Here is a 19,643-nt window from a genome sequence, read left to right on the forward strand (position 1 = left end):
GAGGGGGAAACCAGAAAACTGCCCCATCGCATGCCCCTTCAAATTTTGTTCTCCTGGCTCAGAATATTCAGTCAAATCCCAGCCAGAGACCTTGTTTTTGCCTTTCATTCTCCAAGCATTTTAATGTGGTTTTTGCTATCATCTGGTATGTGGAGGTTGATGAAACATAAGATCTATTTTAATTCATGATTTTAAAATAACTCTTTAGGATAGCCTTCCTTCCTCATTTTTATCCCCAAGGCTTTTGGAAAACAAATTGTAAATTTATACATAGAAGGAAAACTGGATGTCCCATGTCAGCTCATGAGGCCCCTTAACCCAGTACAGCCCCAAAATAGATTTTCCTCAGTATCAGGTTACCAATTCATAACATCAGACAAACCAAATGTTTTCCCTTCCCCTAATTCTCTGAACTCAATTCCTTCCATTTTAAATCAAACTATACTTTACCTAGAGACAAATGACAGGAAATGTGTTCTACTGTTGTATTTGAAATTGGTTATGAATTTAACAAGGTGAGGAACTTTAAAACTATTTAAGAGTTTAATAGTTAGGACTATTGGCACATAAAAGGTGCTCAGTATATTCTTAGGGGGGTTGATTTGCATATGCCTTATATTCGTGGGACCTTAATTCAAATTAGCAAGCTTAATAGTACATGTATTGGGTGTACATGTATTGGGTGGTGCTTTGCTTGTGCTGTGTGGGAAATAAACATAAGACAGGATCCCTGCCTTCCAAGAGAACACAGCCTAGTAGAGGAGGCAAGGTACAGTTCAGTGCCTGGAAGATCAAGAAAAGTGTGACAGGGAAGATATGATTGGAAATATTTGGAAGATCTTTGAGACACAAGCAAGGGGAAGATTGATGATGGATGAGTTAATGTGAATGTTATTCTTTCATTCGACCAGCGTGAAGTTGTCTCCTGCTCTGTCCAGGCATTGTGCGAGGCCTGGGGAAGGAAGTGTAACCATTAAGAAGGTAGATATATCCCTGTTCTCAAAATTGACAGTCAGACAGCCATGTGATACCTGTTGACCTATGTGATGGGCAAATGGAAGGTGCTGTAGATTCAACAGAGATCGCTCGAAGGAGGCTTCCTGGAGCAGTGATGTCTGTTCTGAGTCCTGGGAGATGGTGGCCCAATAATTGATATGGGGAAAACAAGAAAAGGAACAGACTCAGAAACAATGGAGAGACTGAGCTCAGTTTTGGACATACCAAACAGTTTTGGACAGTTTTGGTGAGTTTGAGATACCCACCAGCCATGCGGGAAGAGATGTCCATAAGGAGGTGTATCTGCAGAACCTTAAGTCGTATTCTGTAGCCTTCAGCATGGGTCACTGAGTGAGCTGGTAAATGTGTGAAACATGGCAAAATAAAATGTTCTACACATAGGAGAGTCCAAATGATTCAAGAAGAACAGGCAAGGTTGGCACTACAGTCAAAGCACACAGCCAACATTCCCTTTTGACTCTTTCCCAAGAAAGCACAGTACATAATGGACTTCATGCTTTTTGCTTACTGTTATGAAATAATTCTGCGTGAAACAAAAATAAAGTCTGCCATGAATTTGATATGGAAGAATAGTAGTATGTCAAGGCAAAAAAAGAAAAAAAAAAAGGAAGAAGAAAAAGGTTTTGGTTTGGGGCAGAGCAGCATTTATTTAATGAAGAAATTTCTTTGTTCATTCCTGGCATATTTGTGGTGTCCCCCTCCCCCTCCGACCCCTTATCTGTGGGGGAAATGTTCCAAGACCCCCAGTGGATGCCTGAAACTGTGGATAATACCGAACCCTTGTACATACTATGTTTTTTTTATAAATTCATACCTATGATGATGTTTAATTTCTAAATTAGGCACAGTAAGAGATAAACAGCAATAACTAATAATGAAATGGAAGAAATCGAGCAATATACTGTAAGAAAAGTTATGTGACTCTGGTCTTTCTCTCTTAAAATACCTTATTGTACTCACCCATCTTCTTCTTTGTGATGATGTGAGGTGATAAAATGCCTACATGATGAAGTGAAGTGAGGAGAAGGATGCGGACGGTGTGATGTAGCATTAGGCAGCTCCCGAGCTTTTGATGACACATCAGATGTGGGACCATCTGCTCCCAGACCACAGTTGGCTGCAGGTAGCTGAAACCGTGGGAGGCAAAGCCACGGTAAGGGGAGCTGCCACACTGAAGATCTTCTCTGTGCTGAGCACTGGCCTGGGTGCTAAGGGTGCAGCTGCAAGTTAGACCAAGTCCCTCCCATCCCGGCTTTCCTTCTTGGGAGGGTGGCGGGCAATTTTAAAAATTAGACAAATAAATGTGGAACATGAGATCAGTCAAACAAGCAAGAATAAGAATATGTAGTTTAGGGATATAAGGAAAGAGTAAACACAAACCGGGTAGTGGTCACTCTGGGGCATCAGGAATTAGTTCCTGAAAGGGACACACAAGTAGCCTGAAGGGTGTTGTTCTGTTTGATGTGCTGTTTGTTGCTCCAGAGTGGTGGATTCACAAGTGTTCGTTATATTATGTTTAAAAACCTACACACACATTACATCTTTAAATTTTTAATTGTGGTAAAATACACATAACATAAAATTTATCATCTTGACCACTTTTAAGTTGACAGTTCAGGAGTGGTAAGTACATTTACATTCTTGTCCAGCCAATCTCCGGAACTCTTTTCGTCTTGCAAAACTAAAACTCTATACTTAATCGAAAACAAGCCCCATTTCCTCCTGTCCCAGGCCCTGGCAATCACCATCCTATTTTCTGTCTATGAACTTACTATTCTTAGGTACCTCATATAAGTCGAATCATAGGGTATTTGTCTTTTCGTGACTGGCTTGTTTCACTTAGCACAATGCCCTCCTTGTAGGTGTCAGAATTTCCCTCCTGTTTGACGCTGTTGACTATTCTGTTGTATGTAGATACCACATTTTGTTTATCCGTTTATTGGTCAATGGCCCCTTAGGTTGCTTCTACCTTTTGCCTATTGTGAACAATGTTGCTATGAACAACTATGGGTGTACAAATATATCTTTGATGTAGTACATACGTTTTTAAAGAAAAATAAGGCAGAGTAAAGGCCCAGAGAGTGATTTGATAGTGAAGCAGAGCTCTTTTAGAAGGGGTGGTCAATAAAGGCTTTTTTGAGTAGATGTTATTTGAGCAGAGGCTGAAGCGAAGTGAGGGAGTGAGTCCTACACAATAGGGGAAGAACTATCCAGAATGAGGGATAGGTGCAAGTGCAAAGGTCCTGAGGCCAAAGGAAACTTGGTGTATTAAAGAAGAGCAGGAAGACCAGTGTCTGGAGGGGAGTGAGGCAAACAGATGTGGTTTCAGGGTTAGACTATGAAAAAGGATTTCAGTTTTCTTCTGAGAAGGAAATGTATGCAAACTCATGGAATATTGTTTTGCTCAAAGTATTTAAGTGATGCCATTTGTATTCATTTCTGTATTCTGTGCCCACCGGGAAAAGATGCCTGATATGTGTCAGCACACAGGAGCTAGCTTTGAAACTTCTGTGAGCTTTGTTTCTGTGCATGCAAAAGCTACATTTTTCCCTATAAAGAAGGGAGCTACTTTAAATGAACTTAATGCCATTTTTCCTCTGGCACAGTGTGTTCTATCATAGCTATATACTAAACAAAGTTTGAAATAATTTGTCATCCAGGTCAAAAACCATCTTGGAGAATTGAAGTACTTTCCAGACAGTTAAGCAGAGAAACAGGTGATAGTCTATTGGAGTGATTGCAGAGTCATGCTTATTCCCGTTTGTTGACAATCCAGAATCTTCCCTTTGATACTTCAATTCCTAATCATATAGTCGTAGACCCTTAGGGCTGTGGGTGACAGTAGAGACCAAGTGCAACCTTGAAGTTCACAGATGAGGAAAACTTGAGGGTCAAAATGACAACAATGATAACGTGCTTATGATCTCACAGTTAGAAACAGAATTAAGACTAAAAATAAAGACATTTAATTAGTGAGGAATTAAATGTCTGATGCCTTGTCGTTGTTGTTGTTGTTGTTAATGTTTGTTTATTTTTGAGAGAGAGAGAGAAGGAGACACAGAAACTGAAGCAGGCTCCAGGCTCTTAACTGTCAGCACAGGGCCTGATGTGGGGCTAGAACTCATGAGCCATGAGATCATGACCTGAGCTGAAATCGGGCGCTTAACAGACTGAGCCACCCAAGTGCCCCAATGTCTGCTGCCTCTTGAGGATGACATATTATGATCAAAAAATTGACCAAAGAGCAGACACTGCTCCAGGTGACATCCTTTATGCAATGACATTTCCTGAGCCTGGGTTTCTCCGGGACCTATGCTGGGCACTGGCTTAGTAGAAGCATTTTGTGCAGACTGCCATTTATAGTTGGGAAAATTGGGTTTCAAGATTAGTATCATAGAATGAAAAGTCTTTAACCGACCTTAAGAATTGGTCTCATGTTCTTGAATATTCTTGGTGATTGAGGATGGGATAAACTTTGAGGCACTCACGGTGCCTTCCATTAATTTTGGAAAACTGTAACATGAGAGATTCTATTTTGTCCATGAAACTTCATGGCAGGGAAATGATCAGACTGCTGTGTAGGATGTGTGTTGGAAGCAAACAAATTAACCTGCAAACTTTAATATTTTATTGGTAATATTTTCAGATTTTATCATTCAAATTTTAAGAAATAGTGCCCTGTGTGTATATAATACCTGTACATCTTTAAAGTTTATTCATATTTAATTCAAATATATTTTACTTTCCCATGATCCTAAGAGACTAGGAGAGTTATTTCCTATATTTTGCAGATAGAAAAACAGGCTCGGGAGGATTAAATGACTTGCTTGATCGGCCTGGTCAATGAGATTATATTAGACCACGTTCCCTTTGCACGATGTTATTGTAACCACAAAATCAAGTGCTTTTCAAACTTTTTTAAATTTTTTTTTTAATGTTTATGTTATTGTTGAGAGAGAGAGAGAGAGAGAGAGAGAGAGAGAGAGACAGTGCAAGTGGGGGAGGGTCAGAGACAGAGGGAGACACAGAATCCGAAGCAGGCTCCAGGTTCTGAGCTGTCAGCACAGAGCCTGATGTGGGGCTCAAACTCACGGACCGTGAGATATGACCTGAGCTGAAGTCAGATGCTCAACTGACTGAGCCACCCAGGTGCCCTTCAAACTTTTTTTTTAAATCAGTGGAATCCTTTTGCCTAAACTCCGTATATGAAGCAGACAGAAACTCTTATTTTTTAGCCCTTCAGTGGAAAGGGCCGGGGTGGGGACTGCCCAGAAAAGGTCCCCAAGAAGGCACTCTATGACTCTAGATTGTACTCAGTCTCAATTGTCACTGCTTTTTACAATAATGCTCTGTGGCATTTAAGATGTTAAATCTCCTTCAAAATCATCAAAGATGAATTAAGGTTTGCTACATATCAGTATAAATGTCAAAAGTATATTATTTCACTCAAATTCTTGGAAAACTGTCCATGTGTTAGGAGACCCTTTAGAAGATGAACTATTTGATTAACCAGGACATCCCATTCTCCAACCCCAGCAGGTGGCAGAACCTTGCAGGCTGTGCAGTAGGGATAAACAGGCTCCATCCAGCACCTGAAAGTCACAAGCCCTGCAAGGTCCATTTCCCAGCTCTGCGGGTGGAACATCTTGTGGGCAGGGTCCAAGAACTCTAGACCCAGGTAGCAGGGTCTGTGTCTTACTAGCTGAGCAAGTAGAGTCACACAACCCCTGTAAATCTGTTTCTTTATCTAGAGAATGAAGAGAATAATACCTTAGCAGTATTAAATGAGGACGTATAAAAAATCCGTCGCATATTGACTAGTGCTTGGAAATGTTAGCTCCTCCCCCCCCCGGGTCTGGCATCCTTTGAGATCTTAGAAAAGCTATTTAATCTCTCGGTCTTAATTTCAAAATACCTATAATACCTTCTCAAGAAAGAATCCTTTAAAAGTTAGCCTTCTCCAGAACCCTGCAACTAGGACTCTTCTCTCTCTAAACATCCTCATAGACCCCTGGGGTTTCATCCATCACCTGTCCATTGATGAGTCCCCAGTCTATACCACCATCTAGGCCTTTTTGCTGAGGTCTGGACCTTTATTTCCAGCCATTTCCTTCATAGCTACTGAGTGTTCCACACGCTCCTTAAGTTCAACGTGGCTATACCTAGACTCATTAAATATTGCTTCCTCAAATATGCTCTTCTGCCTCTTGCCAGTAGGACAGCCACCACCTTCCTCCCTTGTCAGACACCCAGAAGTCACCCAGGACCTTCACTCTCTCCTACTCTCTGTTCAGGGCCGAGAATCCCTGTCGACTCAACCATTTTGATGCCTTTCAAGTCCATCCCAGCCCATGGCCCACCATACGTCTCACCTTTATTCCTGTGACAGCCTCCTGGGTGGTCCTCCCTTCATGAGACCAATCCCTTCTCCATACTTCTGGTAGCGTGCTCTTTCTAAGTCAGAGAGCTGACCATTTCCTTCTTAAAATCTTTTGGTGCTTCTGTATTGCCTTCAGAACAGAATCCAGACCCCTTCTGACGTTCAGTGTCCTTCAGTCTTAAACTTTGTGGTCCATCCTTATCTTGCCCCTCTGCTCTCCTTCTGCATGAAAGTTAAGCTGCGTTACGGTGTTCCCAGGACCTCTTTTTTCTCCCGGTGGCTGAGTCTTTGTATATCGAATACTGTCTGCGGGGCGTCCCCGGCCTTTCCTTCCATGGGTAGCACAACTCACTCCGACCCATTTTTCAAAACCCTTCAGTTGGGACCTTCCCCAGGGGTGCTCTTCCTGTGTGTGCCCCAGGCACCCACTGCTTCTCTCTATTCCATCAAATAAACTACTTAACACAGAGACTTTTGTTTTATTCCTGTGTCTTCGTGACCTGGTACAGGGCTATCAGAATGAATGGATGGATGAATGAATGAACAGATGAATGGATGGATGAATGAATGAATGAATTCGTATATTGCATATACATAAAGGTGTGAAGTAATAAATAATGCATGTTAGAGTGCTTTGTAAGCTACAAAGCGTCAATCATTTGTAAGGGCTTGTTATTTCTATGTACATAAATAATGCATATGCTATTTGTCCACATTTCTACACACAGCTCCTGCCAAAGAGTTACATTTTCTTGGTAGTAATTTGCATAGGAAGGCACCCCCTTGTATATTCTAGTTGCTAAAAATAGCTCTTGGGTTAATAAGCATACGCATACAAACACATTTTTGTGGGGGACTTAACAGTGATGAATTTAAAATCTTGGGTTTGAAGTTTTGCTGGAGACATGATGATTTAACTTTAGACATCCCCACTAAAAATCTCTTACCCTCCCATCTGCAACCCCTAAATAGCCCTCACTCTTTATTAAGTGAACTTTGTTCGTAGGAAAAGAATATAACAGGTATCTCTCCAAAAGTTCTTAAAATTATTTACATAAATTATTTAAATATAGCCCTTTAAAGAAATAATTGTAAAAATTAATTCCTTACGGAAAATTCATTTCCTTTCTCCTTTTCTGGTTTAGTAAAGGAAAGGGTTTTCTGAGGACAAATTGTGTACCAATTTATAGATTGTCATCTCTCCAGATGCCTCAAGGAAAAAAGAAGCGTTCTACTTCTTTTTCCCATTTTCATATTTTTTAAAGGGCCAGGTAAAATTTTCTCCCCCACCTGTGAGAAATTAGCAAAGGTAATTATCTTCTCAGCAAAAGATAACAGACTCTATTTGAGCCTCCAGCCTCCCAACCCCCCAGCCCCCTTGCTTAGCGAAAGGACCCATCACTGAAAAAACTGCTGAACATGAAGATTCACAGGCTGTGCCACGCGGCAGGAACCAGGGAGGCAGAAATCAGGATCTTCATCTTCAGAGAGAATCTGAGTGCTGTGTATGACTGAGAAGCCAGTACTGTAATATATTCAAGAAGACCTAAGGGTTTACTTTCCAATAAGGATGGAAAAAATCTGAGCATGCCACTGTGAGCTTATCGTAATGCTGCTTCATATAAAAAGTTGGTAATTAGTCCCTGAGTGAATAAAGTAGAATAGATGATAAGAGATTGATACTTAGAGGAGAAGCCAAAATGCTTTTGCCAGTTATCAAAATTTAAAGGCTATAGAGGAAGGGTTGGGGATGCCTCTGACTGTTTACATACAATTTCCAACTCCGAATTTGCAATGATAGAGTTCATTAACTTGTATTTTTAAATTGTATTACGATGAAGCCTATATCACTTTCAAAGGAGAACGTGGAGGGCCAAATGCAGGAGACTTGTGAGATCTATAGCATAAGATCTCACAGAAGAACTGGTGGGAATTCTGGTCTCCTATCAATCTCTCTTCTTCCAGCTGAGTCTCTTTCTAAAATCCCAAATATGCTACAGTGGTATTTAATATGGGAAATAAACAAATCACAGAAACATATTATTTTTGAGGACTCCAGAACATGTAATAATTTTTCCAGATTTTGTTTTCTCATGTAATTTAATATCCATTCATGAAGTTTTGGTGTTACAGACTCCTGCTATAGATGAGTTTAGACTCCCTAGTATGCCAGCTCCCATTCATTACTTAATGTGGAATAGGGCTTGATTTGTAGGAGAAATATGTCAGAGAAAATGCTTCAGATTTTAAATGTATTTCATGCGTGAATTTTCACAAAAGGACATGAATTAGCATAAAAACTAATTCCATGCGTATTGTGGGAGCACACTTAAATTTCTGGACTCCTCCTAAAAAGTAAATACAGAAAAGAGAAAATTCCAAGTCTTCCGAGAGGTGATGTCATCTGTATTCTGTCATTCATGTCCTCCCTTGCTTTTAGGTCCTTGTGAAGCATCTCAACCACGGTAGAGAAACCAAGGTCTGCCTCTCAAGCCAGAGATGCAAGAAATGTGGGAGCGCAGGGACCCTATTCCAAGTCCAAATGAGGATGTGGGCATGTTTCCCTTAAAGCAGAACTGACCAGTGAAAATCCTCATTGGCAAAACATATAAATTAAGACCTGATTATTCAGCATTAAGACTTGATTATTCAGACCACGAAAGGATTCACCCAGGATTCTTTGGATAGAAAACAAGACCACATTGCAAATATTTTATTTCAGGGAGAAATCTATCATATAAATTAAGTTTTGAAAGCCAGTTTCGAATTAGAAAAAGAAAGGAAATTGGCTTATAACAGTTTAATGCAATAGGTAATGTCACAATGATATCAGTCTTGGACATATGCACCAATGATATAAAGCAAACATTAATGGAGAATTCTCTGGGGATGCTTTGACTAATACAGTCCTCATGCCAGGATGCTTACAGTCAGTCTGCTAGGGAAATGGACAGTTAACAAAGCCGTGCAAAATGAAGTGAGAGGCATATAGAGCTAAAAGTAGAGTCCACCAGCAGAGCAATGATCCCGGAACTACTTGGTCAGTAAATGAGAATCATTCAATAAAAATCTTTTTCCTTCTTTTTTTTAACCTTATGTAGTTTAAATATCGGGATCGTTGATACCAAATTGCAAATTGCCTCCATAGACCTAGAAACAAAATAAGTAAGTACCTTTGGGACAGTTAGCAGCAGAACTTTTGTGAGATTTAATGAGACATTCTTAGAAATAGCTTAATGAGATAATGAATTCAGTCGTGCCAATTCTTTTTTTTTTTTAATTTTTTTTTTAACGTTTATTTATTTTTGAGACAGAGCGACGCAGAGCATGAACAGGGGAGGGGCAGAGAGAGAGAGGGAGACACAGAATCTGAAACAGGCTCCAGGCTCCGAGCTGTCAGCACAGAGCCCGACACGGGGCTCGAACTCACGGACTGTGAGATCATGACCTGAGCCAAAGTCGGACGCTTAACTGACCGAGCCACCCAGGCGCCCCTCAGTCGTGCCAATTCAACTCTAATGTCTTTTAGAAAAAAATTATATATATGGCCAAAGTATGGGAAACGTGTATATTTTCCTTCAGAAGGAAAATTGGACGTATTTTTAGACTTGAGAGAAAGGTACCAGTTTGGACCAGTATTTCTAGAAATTATCCAGCACATGCTGATTTGAAGACTTTACATGATCATTCGGTGATAATAGTACACAAATAAACCAGGACTTAGGATCTATCCTTCGTTTTATGTTTTTTAATAGTTTTTTTATTATTATTATTAACAGACTGGCATTATTTATCACAGAAGGTAGAACCTAGTTCTCAAAAAATACATTTATCAAAAAAAGAAAGTTTCAAAACAACTTTCTTAAAAGACTATTATTCATTTATCTTACATTTTTATACTGTGCAAATTCCTACATCCTCCCTATTAATCTCTAGGACTATTGTTAGTTTTCCTTGCTTGTGAGAACATCTTTCATTATAGTATAAAATAATACTCCATTTCAGTTGTTTTTCTATCATTGTGTTTAGATCACCATAACCCCAAAAGTTGCTTGTTTTCTTTTTCAACTTTCTGGTCGGATGTAAAGGAGGATGCTAAATTCTGTCTCTTCGAAGTTGGACGAAGGGCAAAAAGAAAAAAATGCTGAGAAATTTGTCAAAATTCAAATGAGCTATTTTGAAATTATGTTATCTTTCTGCCACGATCCTTTATTGAAGGACCTATACCTGTAACCAGAATGTGAGCCTGTGAAAGCGTAAGGTTCGCAGCAGGGGAAAAGCTAACACGAATGTAAATTCTTCTGTCACAGACCCAGCTATAGCATACCAACGGTATTTCCAATTATTGACATTTTGTAATTTTGAACCAAATGTAACTAAATTTATAAATATTTTCAAATAATTTAGAAAATTTATAAATATTTTAAATAATTTAAAAATAATGTTTAAAATACTTTAAATAAAATAGATGGAAAATACTTTATTAACTGTAAAGTGCTACAGATATAAAACGTCAAGTGGGGGGGGGCGCCTGGGTGGTTCAGTCGGTTAAACGTCCGACTTCAGCCTAGGTCATGATCTCACTGTTCCTGTGCTCGAGCCCCGCATTGGGCTCTGTGCTGACAGCTCAGAGCCTAGACCCTGTTTCAGATTCTGTGTCTCCCATTCTCTCTCTCTCTGCCCCTCCCCCAGTGACTCTCTCTCTCTCTCTCTCTCTCTCTCTCTCTCTCTCTCTCAAAAATAAACATTAAAAAAAATGGGGCGCCTGGGTGGTGCAGTTGGTTAAGTGTCTGACTTCTGCTCAAGTCGTGATCTCCCAGTGGGAGTGTGGGTTCGAGCCCCGAGTCGGACTCTGTGCTGACAGCTCAGAGCCTGGAGCCTGTTTCAGATTCTGTGTCTCCCTCTCTCTCTGCCCCTCCTCCGCTCACACTCTGTGTCTCTCTCGCAAAAATAAATAAACATTAAAAGACAAATTTTTTTAAATGTCAAGTGGACAACAACTTGCCTGCCAGTTTAAATGCCACAGAGGAGGCAGAGCTCCTAAAAGTGTAACATTTGTCTGTTTGTACATCTCATTAATAAATAAGCAAATATTTTTTATTCTCCCATCTCACTTTGAAATAGATGTGGTATCCAATGCTCCCACTGTGTATCTGTTTCGCTACTAATTCCTCACTGTTTTTAATTTGGGACAGAGACTTGGGGGATAGGGAGGGAGAAAGCATGTTTAATGCAAAGTTATGGCTCAAAATATAAACACTAAAATCATCCCAGACCCATTTAAACAGCAAATGTAAGGTAATGTTTTTTGTTTGTTTTTGTTTGTTTTAACTTTTTTGAGTATAGTTGACACACCATGTTTCATTAGATTCAGGTAGACAACATAGTGATTCAACTTCTCTATACATTACGCCATGCCCTGCGTAAGTGTAGCTACCCTCTGTCATCATAGAGTGCTAGCACAATATCACTGACTATATTTCCTATCTTGTGCTCTTTATTCCCATGATTTAGTCATTCCATAACTGGCAGCCTATATCTCCCACACCCCTTCACCCATTTTGCCCATCTCCCACTCCCTTCCTTCTGGCAAGTAAGTAACCTTCTTTTAAAAGCATTTAGAGATACCGGGGCACCTGAGTGGCTCAGTCGGTTAAGCGTCCGACTTCAGCTCAGGCCATGATCTCATGGTCCGTGAGTTCGAGCCCCATGTTGGACTCTGCTGACAGCTCAGAGCCTGGAGCCTGTTTCAGATTCTGTGTCTCCCACTCCCTCTACCCCTCCCCCACTCACACTCTGTCTGTCTGTCTCTCTCTCTCTCAAGAATAAACATTTAAAAAATTAGAAAAATTTAAAAAAAAAAAAGCATTTGGAGATACCAAAGTGGACATGCACACATGTACAGGCTAAGTTTAACAGCCAAGTTTAGTGGCAAAAATATTGGGTATGAGTTACTATGGTAACTATTAACTGAGTTTAGTACATTTAACCTTTTAATCATAGTGTTATGTGGTTTTCTTCAGAACCATTCTTATTTATTTTTGTCCAATTAGAACATAAAACAGGGCTGGAGGGGTCCGCATCTGTTTACTTTCTTAGCGTGGACGTATGTAAACACACATATCTATATTTTTTTTCCAGAGGCTTCTATATACACATTGTATAAAAGTTGCAGTTAACGTAAATAAACTCCAGAAGAGAAATTCCAACATAACCATTTTTCCCGTGCTCATTGTCTGTGTATGCATTTGTATGTTGGTCTGTCTTTTTTTGACTCTGTGTTTCTCCCTTATTCAATATTTATAAGGACCTCTAGGGCAGATGCCTTAAAACAACTGGATCATCACCAGGAGTTAGGTTGAATGAATTGCCTGTGTCCATGTTCTGTGTCTGAGTGACCCAGGACCAGAAGAAAAAAAAAAGAAAAAAAAAGCAAAGTTATCAGACTTATCAGACTTTGAAGCCACATTCAGGTTAAAGGGCACCGGCCATCCTGGCACATATTCTGCCTAAAGGACAAGGCTTTCATTTGATAAAGATCATTAGTCACTGAGATATATATTTTAGAGAGTTCCCAGTAGCGAATATTCTGTTGGCAGTCACTGGGGTGTACCAGATGGTTCATTAGCATAGGCTAGACAAGTCAAAGGCTTTCAGAATCATTTAGAAAATGTCAAACAGAAACAAGAACCCTGTCACTTTTTATTAGAATTAACTACATCATACCCTGGACACAGATTTCACCTTGGGTCAGAAAAATTAATACAGAATTATATGAATTGTGTAATATACTGGGTTAAGATAGGTCTTTCTCCAGGGACTCATTTGCTGGCAATATATTATGATCCCTCTACTTTAGGAATCCTCAAACCTTTCCTTTTGTAAGATATGAAAAGAGTTGACCTTGCTCAAAATCCATTGGTGTCTAATTGATTTGAGGTATATGCAGAATTTCAACAAGACATTCTTCTAAAGCTCTTTTGTGATCATTTTCCCAGGAAGCTTGGTGAGTGGGGCTTACTGAATATTCAGCAGCATATAAAGTATGCTTTATGTCAGGAGGAAAATACATCCATTAATTGAACACACCGCTGTAGTAAATAGGAATTAAAAAGCCATTAAAATATTGTGCTTTTTCTTTTCTTTCTTTTTTTTTTAATCCAGACGTCAAAAACCTTGAGAACTTCCAGCTGGTAGAAGGTGTCCAGGAACAAGTCAATGCCGCCCTGCTGGACTATACAATGTGCAACTACCCGCAGCAAACAGAGAAATTTGGGCAGCTACTTCTTCGATTACCCGAAATCCGGGCCATCAGTATGCAGGCTGAAGAATACCTCTACTATAAGCACCTGAATGGGGATGTCCCCTATAATAACCTCCTCATTGAAATGTTGCATGCAAAAAGAGCTTAGGTTACAACCCTGAGAAGCTCTGCTTTCAAAACAAAAAGAGATTGGTGGGGGGAAAAGAAGAACAGAAGTTAAAAAAAAAAAAAAAAATACTCTGAACTGCTCCAAGCAACACTAATTAAAAACTTGGTTTAAAGATATTGAATTTAAAAAGGCATAATAATCAAATACTTAATAGCAAATAAATGATGTATCAGGGTATTTGTATTGCAAACTGTGAATCAAAGGCTTCACATCCCCAAAGGATTCCATGTAAAAGACATTATAATGGAGTGAATTGAACTCACGGATGGATACCAACACCATATCAGAATAAAAATGGACAGAACAATTCTTGTATATTTAAACTGATCTCCGCTGTGAAGAAATTGAGGAACTGATCTGTGTTGTTAATTAGGCTTATACAGCAGGGGATTTGAGCTTACAGAATTCCTCCATGCTAAAGCTGAACTAAAACAACTCAAAAACCCATCAGCTACACCTGTAATAGCCCTTCCCTCTTCCTTCAAGGACCCAGCACCTTCTATCCTGTGATCACGGAATCTGTCCTTACGGACTTGTGCTCAGCCACACCCACTCATAGCTCCACCAAATCATGAAAAGCATAATTTTGAATGTCTGTGTCTTAGACCTGCAAACAGCTAATAAGAACAGTCTATTAATATGTTAGCTTGCCATTTTAAATATGTTCGGGTTTGTTTTGTCATGTGTTCATAATGTTAAAAAAAAAAAAAAAAAGAAGAAGCAGGCAGTATCCCTCTTCTGATCTTATGTAAGCATTAATACTAAGGGAAAGGACTACAAACTTTTAAAGCAAATGCTCCATAGCTAAAGCAAGCTAGCCCTTATTTCTGCTACTGTTACTGAACCGTGGCTTTGGCGTTGTTGGATTTCGTAACAATTTCTCACCAAAAGGCTTCTTAGGGTACATCCGTCTTTTTAACCATCAAAGTTTGTAGTTCATTTAAAAATAAAACCTGAAGCGTATTTTGCTGGGATGTCAAATAGTCACAGTGCTAAGTAGTTTAAAATAAAACCGAAGCATGTTAAGCTATGCAAAAAGAAAGAAAAGGGTTGGCTAATAAATGGCCTCAAGTCTCATGCTTGTTGCAATTGAACATCCCCTAAACATAGAATGGAAACAGTGATTTTTACATGTGGATGGAAAAGATGATAAAGCAATTCAAAATCTTCCCCGAAAGGGAAAGGAAGAGGGTGATGCTGACCTTTCAAAGTCATAGACCAAAGTCTGCTCTAGAACAAATATTGAAGTACTAAGAATTGCAAAACAATATCTCCCAACGACAATAGCAGTATTATCAACGTGTGATGCCACAGGTATGGAAGTCTTGCCTTATTTCACAATTCCGAGAGGTAGCTGTGCAGACGTGGATCAACATTTGTTTAAAATAAAGTATTAATACTTTAAAGTCAAATAAAAGATAGTGTTTACATTCTTTAGGTCCTGTGGGGGGAGGGGAGGGAACTATGATATCACAAAATAGCTAAAGCAGTAATTTCCTTAATGTTATTTTTCTGATTGGTAATTACTTTTCACAGTACCTAATTATTGTATGTCGTGAGACACTAAAATCAAAAACGGAATCTCATTTAGACTTTAATTTTTTTGAGATTATCAGCGGCACAATCACTTGTAGAAACTGTAAAAAATAAATATCTCCTAGTCCCTTAATTTTTTCATAAATGTTTCAGGCTTTTGAATAGTTTATTTATATTGTATATCATAGTTTCAACTGTAGACAATTATGATGCTAATTTATTGTTCCTTGGTTTCACCTTTGTATAAGATATAGCCAAGACTGAAGAAACCAAATATATGTGTTTACTGTAGCATGTCTTCAAGTTAGTGGAACATAGTTCAGGGACAGAAAAGGGTCTTAATGAATTAAAATCATTCACTTGATTAAATGTCTGTAAATCTTCATAATTCTTCCTGTAGTTTATTTAATATCTATTGTAAATTATGTGACTTGTAGTTTCCTCTGATTTCAAGTAAATTTAACAGGGGTGGAGTCTTACCTGGTTTCCTTTACAAGCATTGTAAGTTGTATACCAAAGATATTAGTTACTACTTCTGTGTCTACAAAAAGGGTTATTTTATTATTTTTCTTAATCTCCTCTAATATTCGTCCACATGAAGGGTACACATTCCCTAAGCAGAGTGTCCACAGCTCCTCATGCAAAATCTCAGTCACCTGTAATCATGGTTCAAAGGGCAATGAAAAATAGCCGACCAGAGTCAATATGCAAAGCATGAAATGGATTAACAGCATCATTATTCTCTCCAGTTAAAAACCGGGTTGGTTAGAAGACATGCGGAGAGGAATGGGTGTTGTTAACCGTTACTGAAATGGTTCCATCATGTATGTGCACCTTGGGTGGTGGCAGTTAGGAGATGTGTGGGATAGTTATTTGGAGGGTCTTTAACATTGCAAAACAAAACAAAACAAAAAAGCCCCCACCCAAATATATTAATTCTGAAAGTCCATGTTTTCTTATTTTAAATAATGGAGTACTCCCCACTGAATATTAAACCTAAAAAAAAGTCAAATATTGGTATGTTGTTAACCTAGTAAATTACATCCTGAGTACACTTAGAAAGACGGGCAACACGGACAGTTACATTCACACTTCTGGTATCATGAAGAACAGAAGTTGATAAGCAAGAATGCGCCCCAGTCAACGTCTGTGGCCCATCCAAAGTTGGCAAATGAAATTTCTCTAGTGTTCATTAGTGACCAGTTTGTAACCAGACATTTCCTTAGCAACTGCCTTATCAATTACAAGATTTATCAGTAAAAGCAGACTCAAATATAAACGTTTTTGGCTTAGCCTGGTTTATTATAGTTGGTCTATGTGTGTAAACAGACAATCTGTAATGTCTGAATATTTGTATTACAGATCTTCTGCAGCTACCTTGGACCTGAATCCATGCAATGTTTAGAGTGTGAAGTCAGTTACTTGTTGACGTTTTCTTACTGTATCAGTGAAATACATATTGTCATGTCAGTTCTTGCCAGGAATTTCTCAACAAAATGGAATTTTTTTTCAGTATTTCAATAAATATTGATATGCCCAGCCTGATAATTTTTAAAAGTTTTTATGCTGTCCTCTTTCTATTACATACTAAAGCGTCCAGTAATTTAGATACTTGAGTAGGAATGGAGTCAAAAGAATTCCACATGAACAGATCCTTTTCCCTCTGTAGATGTTATCTGGAGAAGTCTTGTCCTTGGTTGGCTACTTGAAGCATTAAAGTCAATCTGTTCATCACATCTCTACACATGAAATAAAGCATTTCATATTATTTACTGTCATAACTGATGGGCAGAAAAATCTCATAGTGTCTATATTTTTTGTCTACCCTGTGCTGTAAGAACTTTACCAAGTGCCTTGTTAATTCAAGTGATCTTCAGAACAGCTCCATTTGGTATTATTATGTACCTCTTAAAGCTTCTTGCACAGACTGAGAAACTAGCCAGTGAAGGAGCAGAGATTTGAACCCAAGCAGTTTGGCTCCAGGATTCATGTTCTTAAAATGCTACACCACACTGTCTCTAAACCAGGGTGACACTTAGGATTTGTCTCAAAAGGAAAAGGTATGAAATAAAATCAAATCACTGCCGAGGATACAGATATCAATAAATTGGAAATCTAAAAGCCTTTAACACTTTCTGGAGTTTAACCCTGAAAAGTAACATGTCTATCTCCTAGAAAGTAGCCCCCTTCAGGACCATGGAGCCTTGGGAGATGTTTACAAAATCCATTTTGGTAATTAATAATTACCCCTGCTACAAAATAATGCAAGGGCCACAAAGCCATACGCTTATGAAACATTGTGATTCAGGGGAAAGCCACCTCCTTTTGCCCTGCCTTTGCCTTCCCTACCCCTGTCAAGATTGGCACAAGTCACCATCCCTTTGCCAAGCAGACACTGATTTTTCTTAGGTTCCTGCTAAAAGCTACCAAGGACTCAGATTCTACACCATATGTAGGGCCAGGTAGATTACAGAACTAAGATTTTTAAGCACCTAGATAGTGGCCTATAAAACACCTCCCTCATCAACCTCTTACCAGGAAGAACTTAATAAAAAAAAATTATCCTTGCTGACATCCCATGGAATTTGAAGATGTATATTCATATTTAACTGAATTATAATTTGCATACAGAAGAGTGTACAGTTGATACATTCTTACATATGTATACACCCAGGTAACCATCACATAGGTACAGCAAAGTATAGAACATAAACTTTTAAAATAATGTATTTATAAGTGGTTATGCACATTTGTTTTTTAATTTGGCAGAGAGAGAGTTTCTACAAAGCCCAACCCAGCAGCCGGCAGAGGTCATTCTGATGAGACCAGAGGCCTCACTCCCCAAAGAATAACACTCATGAAGTTGCTAAATCCATCAGCATGAGGGAGCCCCAAGAAAAAAGTGGCTCACGTTGACGTGCATGTGATTGTTATATTTGATATTCACGATAACTTTGAAGAGGTTTGTACCTTTAACTAAGTTTGACGTTCAGTTTGAAACCATCTCTGATGTATATTTTTTATGAGAAACATGTGGAGAGTTTGCTCAACATAACACAGGTCAAAATGCTGCAATACTTAGTGATCTTGACATTTCCCTGGAATAATGAAGACCAATTTTCCTTAACACTGAACAGGAAATGTATAGTTTAGTCACTCAAAATATATATTCTTGAAATACTTTAACTGTTTCACATAGGCATTTGTTTTATTTTAAGTTGGGAATTAATAATTCAGTGACTGATATCAGGCAGTAATTGTGACTTGTTTGCAGAAAAACTTAAGAACCAATCTATGAAACGTTGCACGTTTAATTGTTGGGAAAGGGGCAAAAGGAGGTGTAATTAGACTGATCACCGAGTGTCCCCAATATGAATTTGACACTAAACACCTAAGAAACCAAGAAACCAGTAGACTTGAGCATGTTGGACCCTTCACACCACACCTGAGCTCTGGCCAGTGTCTTTCACACCCCAGGTTGCCCCAGGAGGCATTATGGATCCCAGACCAGACTCCCTGGGCCACTAGACCTGAAACTGTTCTCAGGACCATGTCAATATCAGGACCATCTCATCAACGGATGAGACTGGAGTTGCCCTCCCATGGAGACAATGTGTTGATACCTGATTTGCATCTAACTCTTGAACTTTATGAACCACAGACCACAGCACTCTTGTTTCGCTTGATCCAACAGCAGCCCCCAGTCCTTGGCTGGCTCTGTCAACCCCACCTCTGAGGAGGAAGCCCAGCCCAGTGACCTCTGACAGGGCCCTGGCCTCCAGCACTTTTAGTGACAAGAATTGAAGCCCTTCCAGATTCCCCTTGACCTGGGGCCACGCCTGCTTCAGGCTCCTTGCCAGCTTTTCTTCATGCACCTCTCCTGCCTTCCACATTGCCCCTGTATCCAGGTCCTACCAGTTACTTTCCGTAACTGTCTCAAATCAACCCTTTCCTCTTCCCTGCAGCTGTAGATCAGGCCCTTGGCGTTTCTTGCCTAAAATTACACAATAGCCTCTGGGCCGGTCTCTTGCCATCAATCTCAACCCACTCCAAACCTCCCTTCCTACAGGTGCCAGTGCCACCTCCTACCCCAGAGCTAACCATGTCACTCCTTCACTTCCAGCCCTCTGGTACCTAATATCTGTAAGAAAAAGTTTCAGCCCACACCTTCCCCTAGGATGGCACCTCAGACCTGTTAGCACACAGCATCTGCGGGCCTTCCCAGACTCCACTCCCGACACATACCAACACACTGAGCTACTCGCCACCCTGAGCAT

The 19,643-nt window shown here is 39.5% G+C and overlaps 1 protein-coding gene across 5 annotated transcripts in view; it reads left to right on the top strand.

Moving 5' to 3' along the window:
- Positions 1-15,735, top strand: part of NR5A2 (nuclear receptor subfamily 5 group A member 2) — a 135,379-nt gene extending 119,644 nt beyond the window's left edge. For all 5 annotated transcript variants that reach the window (XM_060644039.3, XM_060644040.3, XM_060644043.3 and 2 more), the window contains one exon: positions 13,562-15,735. In XM_060644039.3, the coding sequence (XP_060500022.1) occupies positions 13,562-13,809 (248 nt within the window). In that variant the 3' untranslated portion in view covers positions 13,810-15,735. The remainder of the gene's footprint in view (positions 1-13,561) is intronic.
- Positions 15,736-19,643: the final 3,908 nt, after the last annotated feature.

This window comes from Panthera onca, chromosome F1, assembly GCF_046562875.1.
Source record: "Panthera onca isolate mPanOnc1 chromosome F1, mPanOnc1 haplotype 2, whole genome shotgun sequence".
Taxonomy (NCBI): domain Eukaryota; kingdom Metazoa; phylum Chordata; class Mammalia; order Carnivora; family Felidae; genus Panthera; species Panthera onca.